Source organism: Lutjanus erythropterus, chromosome 12 (genome assembly GCF_056507025.1).
Source record: "Lutjanus erythropterus isolate fLutEry1 chromosome 12, fLutEry1.hap2, whole genome shotgun sequence".
Taxonomy (NCBI): Eukaryota; Metazoa; Chordata; class Actinopteri; order Lutjaniformes; family Lutjanidae; genus Lutjanus; species Lutjanus erythropterus.
Window position 1 is genome coordinate 3,230,388 of NC_139328.1, and position 9,557 is coordinate 3,239,944.

At 38.0% G+C, this 9,557-nt stretch overlaps 2 protein-coding genes across 2 annotated transcripts; one reads left to right on the forward strand and one right to left on the reverse strand.

Moving 5' to 3' along the window:
* The first annotated feature begins 4,669 nt into the window (after positions 1-4,669).
* On the forward strand, positions 4,670-7,040 carry dynlt5 (dynein light chain Tctex-type family member 5). The gene is made up of 5 exons (XM_084732440.1): positions 4,670-4,735; positions 5,786-5,941; positions 6,174-6,265; positions 6,616-6,740; positions 6,826-7,040. The coding sequence occupies exons 2-5, from the start codon at positions 5,829-5,831 to the stop codon at positions 7,027-7,029; spliced, it is 534 nt and encodes a 177-aa protein (XP_084588566.1). The 5' UTR covers positions 4,670-4,735; positions 5,786-5,828; the 3' UTR covers positions 7,030-7,040.
* A 90-nt stretch (positions 7,041-7,130) lies between these two features.
* Positions 7,131-8,462, reverse strand: LOC146317319 (relaxin-like). Its single transcript, XM_084732441.1, has 2 exons — positions 7,848-8,462; positions 7,131-7,398 (listed from the first exon to the last, which is right to left on the reverse strand). Exons 1-2 carry the CDS (start codon positions 8,035-8,037, stop codon positions 7,265-7,267), a joined length of 324 nt encoding a protein of 107 aa, XP_084588567.1. The 5' UTR covers positions 8,038-8,462; the 3' UTR covers positions 7,131-7,264.
* Positions 8,463-9,557: the final 1,095 nt, after the last annotated feature.

Sequence of the window (9,557 nt, forward strand, 5' to 3'; positions counted from 1 at the left end):
ATTTACACTATAATCTTTTTTTTAAATACATTTACAGGGTTTCAAAACCTCGAGGATTTAAGATTATCTAAGGAGAAAAGTCAATAAGTACCTCACATAACACTACTTTAAATAATCCGAACTGTCCCTTTAACAGAATAACAGAACACGCACACACACAGACACACACACAGAAATGATATTTGACTTCATAACATCATATTCAGTAGACTGACTGCTGCTGAGTTTATGCAAGTAAATACAAATCATTAGTTTTGTGCACTTGAAACACTTATGGGCTTACATGGAGTAAAATATAGAAAAAAAAAAACCCTGATTCTTTGTTCTTGTTAACATAATTGTGGATTCATACGGTGATCCAGCCTTATTCATTGCCATTTCTTTTGTCTAACTGGTTGTCATTGCAAATGCACTGTAAAAGATAATGTGAATAGATTATATAATATTAAAACAATCTTAAACAAGGTGGAAAAGAATGGAAAATATAAAACAACAAGTGTAGTATAGGTTTGCTTTTTCAGTTTTGTTCCAGTGAGTTATAGGTTACATGGTAACATCTGATTTACACTGCCACCTCAGATCAGACTTTTTTCCCACCGCGTGTGACCGATCTTTACCGTTGTCCGAGCAGAATTTGTGTTTCTGTGTAGGCGGCCTTTGAAATGTCACAGCCCATCCTGTCAGTCTTTGTGATTGAAGGTGACCGGTCAGTTCACAGTTCAAAACGACCCGCGGCGCCGGATTAAACATCAGCACTCTTAATCTGAAGGTGCTTTTTGTATAGAATTATATTTGCGCCTCAGTCCGGATTGCAGGATGGGGAATTTGAAGCGCAGCAAAACTTAGTTTGCAAGCACATAAATTATATTTTGTGGAGAATTATCGTTATGCAAAGAATGCTTTTAATTTGAGCAGAAGGAAATCTTTTTTTTATGCTCAGTTATCTCAATAATAACGTCAGTTGCTCAATTTTACTCATTTGCCTTATCTCAAATTTAAATTCAAGTTTTTAATTTAAGTGGATATAATCAGCATTTTTATACTAACAATGGATCACATAATTACTCTTATATGAAAGAGGTTACTCATAGTGACAAAGCCACAGAGAATTGTTTCGCTCATTGTTTTTGTTTTTCCAGCCTACAGCTTTACTGTTGTGATTCACTGCTCGTCAGTGTTGTTTTTGGATGCAGCAGGAAGCTGTTAGCAGCAAAAAAATAAAAATAAAATAGCTCTGATAAACCCACTGTAGACTGTCTGCTCAGCTCCAAGCAGCATGATTACATTCATCATGTGGCCTGAAACTCGACTCCAAACGAATGTTGATGTTACTGTTTGTCTGCTGGATGTGTTGATCCATGACACTGACGTACAGTTCCCCAAACGAGAAGCCAGAACATCTCAGTAGAGGTCATAAACCTCGACCCCTCCATGTTAGCTAATGGGATATGGGCCAAAATAAAAAATCTCTGATAAGTTTGGTTTTAATCACTTGTTTGATGCTACAAAAAGGGGCTTTTGTGTCATAATTGACAGCTGTGCTCGCGATGACTCTAACTCCGATAAATACTGCAAAGACTCTTGGTCCAAATGACATCACCAGTGCAAGATGGCAGCATCCATTCAGTCCATTTTAATTTAGTTAGCTAATAGTTAGCTACTGCATTATTGGCAGACGTTAGCTACGGACCAGTCCAGTACAGATTAACTGGTTCATAAAACCAGGTGTATGTTGTACAAAACAGCCATTCTCAACCACTGGGTCGTGGCCAACTAGTGGGCCTCAGAGCGCCACCTAGTGGGCCCTGGAGGCAGCACGGCCAAATGGTTAATAGGTTAAAAAAAAGTTTAAAAGGTGGGTAATTTAAAAAACTAACACTACCAACTGAGCTTCCAGGCCACCAAGAACTAGTTATTTTAATATCCAGATGTGCCAAAGAATTCACAGAGAATAATGTAAAAAAAAAAAAAAGTCCAAAAAACATCCAATCAGAATGCATAATTTAACTGACTAGGTAGGTTGCGTTACCAACATTTCCTTGGATGCAGTGACACAAAATGGATCAGTTTTTGGAAAGTGATCCTCAGCAGTTTGGGCCTTAAAGGGACAGTTCACCCAGAAATGAAAATTCAGTCATTGTCTGCTCACCCTCATACCGACTGAGGGTCGGGTTTATTGTTTGAGTCCACAAAACTCTGATGGAGTTTCACAGGAAAACAATGTTTCAGATTCTCCCAAACAATGGAAGTGAATGGTGACCAGTTTTCAAACATAAAAAAACAGCAAAAAAAACCCCCCAAAAAACATAAGTTGCCTCCATACTGCTCGTCTGGTGTAATCCAAGTCTCCTTAAGTCCCAACATACTGTTTGCAGACTCTCTCTCTTCAAAATATAATTGATGTGCTTTAAAAAACATATTTTTTGGTCCTCAAAATGTCCCGTCCTGCGATCAGGATTAAGGCACATGTATGTAATGCTATATTTTTACATGTGCAGCCTTTACAACTACTACGATGGGTCACGAGAACCGAGAGTTGAAACTGTCAGTGAATCATCACATCACCACTTTGGGCATGTGCAATGCTGAGATACATCGAGTTTCCCACATCCCACGACTTTAGTGACTTTAGTGACTTTTGTGACTTTCGTGAGCGGTCAACTTTTATAAAAATGAGGCGATACTTGTGTGACTAACAGAAGCTGCTACTTTCACTGCAACAGTTTGGTTAATTTGTTCGAGAAATTATGTTTGAAAGGGCCTTAAGATGTTGAGACGCGTACGGAGCCAGACGTGAGTGCCATACGGTGGTGAAAAGGAGCTTTAAGTTTCAGGAGAAATGTTGAAAAAGGGGGGACCTGGGTTGAAGATTGTAGGAGTTGCCTTTGATGCTGCTTAAAAACTCGGCCAATTCCTCTGACCACGATCTTCGACAAGTATTATCGGGGACATCACAGAGTAATGAAAAGGAGACAGCACTATTCCCTGTGTCCTGTTTTATTTTCTGCCTTTTCCACCATGTTAAATAAATGTTTTATCATTTTCTAATAGCAATATTTAAAAACTTAAGTGTAAAAAGTGTACATAAAAAAAAGCTATGTTTCAAATATTTCTCTGGGCATATGGATGTGTCTGTGGTTGTCTCCTGGTTTATTGATGTCAGCACTCATAATGCATTAGGTCCTATGTAACGACACCGACACTCCTCATCTATTGTTTTACATGTGGGTTTCTTGTACAAAAAAAAACAAAAAAAGAAGTGTTACTGTTGATGAATAACTCCAAACGGTGCCGCATGAAATCTGCATTTGTCCATCACCAGTCTTATCAACGCAATACCAATTTATCCATTTCAATAAGGTCATGATTCGTGTGTTATTGTATAATCGTGCTATGAGAGGAGACTTTTTGCCTTCACTTAAACCTCCGATCTCTGTTTTTTGCTGTTGTTGCACCTTCAGAAACCCATTAATTGTCAATAAATTTGGCATGTATCCATTGATATTCCCATCCCATGCATCTGATATAGGTGTTTGACATTCTTCCTGTGTTTGACTTGCACACAAAACACACCTTCGAGTTCATCAACAAACCGATTCATGGCTTCATGTCACATGTACACATGCTAATATGTGTTTGAACATCACATTTTATAGAATGTTTTAATGTGTTGACTCACAGTTTGGGCCTGGGTGTAATATTTCATTTAGTGAAGAAAAAAGATGTTTTTTTTTTTTCTCAGTTAATTAAGAAGAACAGTTCACAGTGTTTCTGTTAATAATGCTTTTATTCTGTTTTTCTTTGCCTTATTTTTGAGCATACACTATAAGTCCTCCAGTATCGGAGGGGTTTTCTGTAAGTTTATTTTTTCTACAACTTTTTGGCTGTATTCCTTTCACTGCATTAGACACAGAATATGCAAACATTTCATGTAAATTTCCCATCCAAAGATTTTGAAAGTAAATATATGAAAAAATCAATATAATGTAATACCTGTTTTACTTGGTAATAAAGAGGAAATATGAGACATTTATCCTTCTTCTCATTTTGTTCAAAGATAGAAAGTTTGGGGATATTGGCCAGACTGCAAAAAGATATTCTATTATTCACCATGATTCACTGTAAAAGATCAGACAGATATTTATTGAAATCAACTTTTCTTTTCTCAGTAACTTAACATAAATATACAAGTTTTATTTCTTTAAATTAAATTTAAATTTAGATCAATTAAGGTTAATACTGAATTCATTATCTACCCCCTTACACTTAAATTTTTAATAAACTCACTGGGAACAGTTTCACATATTGTCTTTCTTATGGTGGAATTAAGTTCAGAAGAGACAGAGTTTGTGCAAAAATCGGGTCCTCAGGGGGAAAAAAGTTCTGGAATCGCTGCAGTAGTTCACACATAGTCGTGTCTCAAAGGTACCCCAAGATTTGTGAAAGTTGCGAGATTAAGTCAGGTTGTTTTTTTCATTGTGCACAAACTAATCACAGTGTGTTTATTACGTGACGATGCTGCGGTTATGGTCAGTTAGGGGACAGAAAAACAGCTTCTTATGATTAGAGATTTTATGATTTGGGTTGAAATGGTCACTCTCGCGAGATTTGTCGCGGGTTTGGGGTTCCCTTCTAGAAACGACCCTCTACTGAACGAGAGCTCATGGTTGCCATGACAACACCAAGCTCCACAGGGCTACATTGGTTCTGCTCGATCCAAGAGGTCCTAAAACAGGTAAAAACCGTGTTAAATTCTCTTCAGTAATGTTTCTTTATGACCTGTCTCATACGACGTAATCTGTAAAATGTATATTGTTGTCAAAAGTCAACCAGAACAACCATTTGTTTACATACGAGCCAACTCATAATTACCAGCTTAGTTAGCATAACTACCTGCATGTTGACTCAGCTTGACTGTAAAGTTTGTCCTCTCCGTATTCATGAATTATCATTTCAAACGTTTTCCCTGTTAGTTTAAAATATTTAGCTCTAACAGTATATGTTTTGAATAACATTCACTTTTCATTGCTGATTAATCTGTTGACTGTTTTCTCAATTTAACCAATTATTTGTTAGGTCCGTAAAATGGTGAAAAATGTTGATCAGTGTTTTCCAAAGTCCAAGATGACGTTCTCAAATATCTTTTTTTTTTTTTGGTCTACAATCCCAACATATTCAGTTTACTTTCATAGTGGAGTAAAGAAACTAGAAAATATTCACATTTAAGAAGCTGGCATTGGAGAATCTGGATATTTTTTTCTTAAAACAATAAAGCGATTAATTAATCCTGTCACCATCTCATTCTGTTATTCAAGTCTTTTCTGTAATGATCATTTTCATCATTGATTTATCTGTTGATAATTTTCTCAATTAATTGCTTAGTTGTTTGGTCCATAAAATGTCAAATCATTGTGAATATATTGATTTGTTTTGTTCACATCTCAAAAGTTTTCTGTTTGCTGTCATAGAGGAGCAAAGAAACCAGAGAGTATTCACATTTAAGAAGCGGAAATCAGAGGAATTTGACTCTCTTAAAAAAAAAAAAAAAAAACTCAAACTGATTGATTGATTATCAGAAAAGGTGGTGATTAATTTAATTCAGAATTGATTAATTGTTGTTGCTTTAGTGAAGATAATATAAGGTGATGTGGAAATGGCAGAAAAATGTTTTTTCATTTTTAAAAAGTGGGTCCCCAGAAAAAAAAAAAAAAAATGGAAACCAGTGCACTAAATCATCTGTTCAAGTAACTGGCTTAATTATTATTAAGCTGACATCAATACTTAGGTCGTCATCCTGTCAAGTCAAGCTAAAGGAAGAGGAAGCCGTCATGTCTGATCAGCTCAAAGACAAATCCCAGAGAAGAGAGAAGAGGACAGGCAAAGCGCCCTCAGAGGCGAGTCATGGAGTCAGAGGCAAAGACACAACTGGCAGGATGAAGGAGTGAGTATATGCACCTTTAATCACTCCGTTATTGTTTCCATCTTTATCAATCATAGCTAACTGGCAGGCCTGTAATATGACCAGGGGTGTAGAGGTACAGTATGTTTGGTTAAAAAGTTCTAATCAGCTCTTCTTAAATTATTACTGATGTCGAGGTCAGTCAACCACAGTGTGTAACACATGATGGACCTTTTCCTGGCAGTTTCTTTATATATACGATCGTGTCTTTCAGCTCTATAAGTACTGTGTCGTACATAGATGAACTTGGGCACCATGATGACAACGCTCGGATGGCCGTTACCATGGAGAACTCGTACCAGATGGGTGAGAAACATTCACCTGTGAGGCAAACCTGCTGCTCCACAACACCATCACCTACTACATTTTTATTCGTTTCAGAACTTCAACCAAGGCCCTGATTTAAATAATGACAATTTTTAGGTAAAATTTAGCCTCAACCTACAAAAGCTAAGGGATGGAAGCTGAATATGTCAAGGCAGCAGACATTTCGATACAATATAAATTTATTTTGATCCATCATAGCTTTTCGATTGATGTGCTTTGCTTTCCAAGTTCAAATCAACAGTTATAATATTTTGTTACTTACCAAAACAGTTACATAAGAAGTAAAAACTATTTTCCATGGTGTTGTCTTTGTTTTTTTTGGACCACAGGACCAAACAAACGCTTCCCTGTTTCTGCTGTCACTGACATACTGAAGGATGTGCTCACCAGTTACCTCCAAGAGGAGAAATACGAAGCGGAGTGGTCTCAAAAAATGACAAAAACAATATGTGAGGTAGAAATTCTCAGTTGTGCAACACCTTTTCAGTACCTTGGAACTTCTCTTCCATCATTTTCATTCTTTGCGTTGCTCCTCCCAGGTGATAAGAGCCCGTGTGAAGGACCTCATGATTCCCAGATACAAGACTGTTGTCCTGGTCCACATCGGCCAGCTAACGGGGCAGAGCATGCAAATCAGCAGCCGCTGTCTGTGGGACGCCTCGAATGACACCTTCACCTCCTATTCCTTCAAGAACAGCTCTCTGTTTGGTGTGGCGACTGTCTACGCTGTTTACTTTGAGTAAATCACGTGAACGTTAAATGGGAAAGACTCACTTCAGTTTACCGTTAGGAAGAGATAGAGTTCTGCTGTATATTTTGTTATGTACAAATGATAAAACAATGATTTGTAACCAAAGTTCATGGTGTTTTTTTTTATTTTTGTAAGCATGGAAGATGAAATCACATGATCTTAACAATGTTCTGAAGATACATATATTTTAACAGAATGGCTGTGACAGATTGATGGGATGTTCCCCTCTAGCAGAGCATGGAGAGGTCAGTCCTTCGACAGCCCACTTCACAGCACGCTGATATTAGTGCCTGGTTTTGGTCTCGCCAGTGACGGTCCATCGCTGCCACGCTTGTCGACCTCAGCCTGGGCTCTCTGCTACCTGCCAAGAGATATCAGCCACTGTTCACCATGAGTTAAGGCTGGTACCCTGGTAGAAATCAAAACTTGTTTGGGTAGGAGTGCTTCCTGGTTTAAAGTGCTCTTTGGATAGAGATATATGTACTCAAAAATATTTAAAAAAAAACCTCCAAGGCCCTCTTTTTAAACGGTTAAGATGTCTTTACTGTCACGGCGTGGCCATGTTGGGCCTTAAAACTGATGAAGGCTTTTGCTGAAATGTGTTGAAGTGACTCCATGATGAAGGCTTGTTTGCCAAAATGCATCAGTTTGTTTTGAGGTCCAGCCGTGACAATAAAGGCATTTTAATTGTTTAAAAAGATAGTGCCTTGCCCTGTTTTGTGATTTCTTTTATTTTGTAATCCGGTCGATAATGTTGTGAAATGAATCCCAAAGCTACAAAGATGCATTCAAGTGGCTCTGTACACTCACCGTCTTGCCAAGTCTCCTCTTCTCCCATCAGTCTTTTCCACCTGGATCCTCCACAGGTGTACACGACCGCCCGCACAAACGCCCGGCCGCACAGCTTCAGCGTGTTCGTGTTGTCGTGCGTCTGAACATGTGCCACACACAACGCGCACAGCAGCACCGCAACCAGCAGCAGGGATCTCATGTTGTTCATTCTCAGAGAACGTCTGTCCCGATCAGACCCTTTTTATGCGGAGTCTCCGGTGATGCCAAAGTCTTCCTCAGATGATTCATGCGTAAACTGTGTGTGTTATCTTTGGCGATCAACATGTGCTTTTAACGGCGGATGTCAATCTGGCCATTTGGGATATGTGTGGGAATCTAGACCATTGTTATCACCACCGACTGACTATATTTTCTAAATGTTAAAGAGAAGGAATTGCTTTTTTTATGTCCGAACTGCCGGGTTTTTATTGCCGTGGATTAAGTAAAGTGTTGCCTAATGGATCTCTTGAGATATCTGTCCTGCAACAAACTGAGGTGATGGCTCTCTACATAGCAACGTAGTGGAGTGTGGGCCGACTATCATGAACATAAATCAGTGTTTCCAAGAAGAGACAGTTGCATTAGCCGGCTGAACTGTGTCATGGAGTAGAGTTGAGCTGGAAATAGTCATTATCAGCTCGGTGGGGCTGAGCATAATAAAAAATAAACAATGTAGTTTGTGATGTAAATGTATATTTTGCCAATAACAAATGATATTTTGAACTTGAGGCAGGTCTTTTGGCCTGTGTCAGTATGAACGGTTGATACTTTGTAAAATGAACTCACATTTCTGTCTTACCTGTTTTACATCATACAGTCTTTTATCCAGTCCCTCCAGGATTTCGTGGGATTTTTGGGGGAATGTTGCGGCCTAAAGATTCCTGATTTCACAGCAGCTGTTCTAAAAAAAATAATGATGCATGTTGCAGTGTTTTTAGGTGTTTTTTTTGCAAAGAAACTGTGGGAACAGATGAAAATTACAAAAAAAGTTGTGATTTTTAAATTCTTTTATTTGTTTTGTGTAGTACATTAAAAATAAAAGGAAACCACACTTTGTTCTGAGTGTTCTATCTAACCTCACCGAAAAGGCTCAAGATTATGAGATTTCTAACAAAATATGCTTCAAATGTAAATGATGACGTTCACAAAGAGGGAAAGTCATTTTGGAGCTCAAGTTGAAAACCAGCACAAAATCATATAAAAACAAAATGCACAGAAATGCAAAGTGCACAGAGCATTGATAAATGTCAATAACGATGAGACACTGTACCCGTGACAAAATGAAAAAAAAAAAAAAAAAAAATGCAACAAAATAGTAAATAAAAACATTGAGTCAGTTCATTGAAATGTACACGTATGATTTTAGCGTGGGCTGCTATGATCGCTGGAACTCACAGGAAACTACAGTGATTGGTCAAATTTGAAGAAAAGTTGTTTTGATTGGAAAAAATCCCAAGGTTGTGCAGAATTCACAGCGATCGGCTGAATTTGCGTTAACTGTTGCGATCGCAGCTTCCTGGAGGGACTGTCAATCTCTCAAATTCCTGTCAGTTACATACTTAGTCTTCTTACTTTTTTGATATTCATTCCTGTTCTTAAGGATCCACCCTTGAATTCAGTTCTTCAGTGCAAATCTGTACCCAAGAACAAGTACTGTTACGTGTCTAAAATATTACTCAATTACCAATA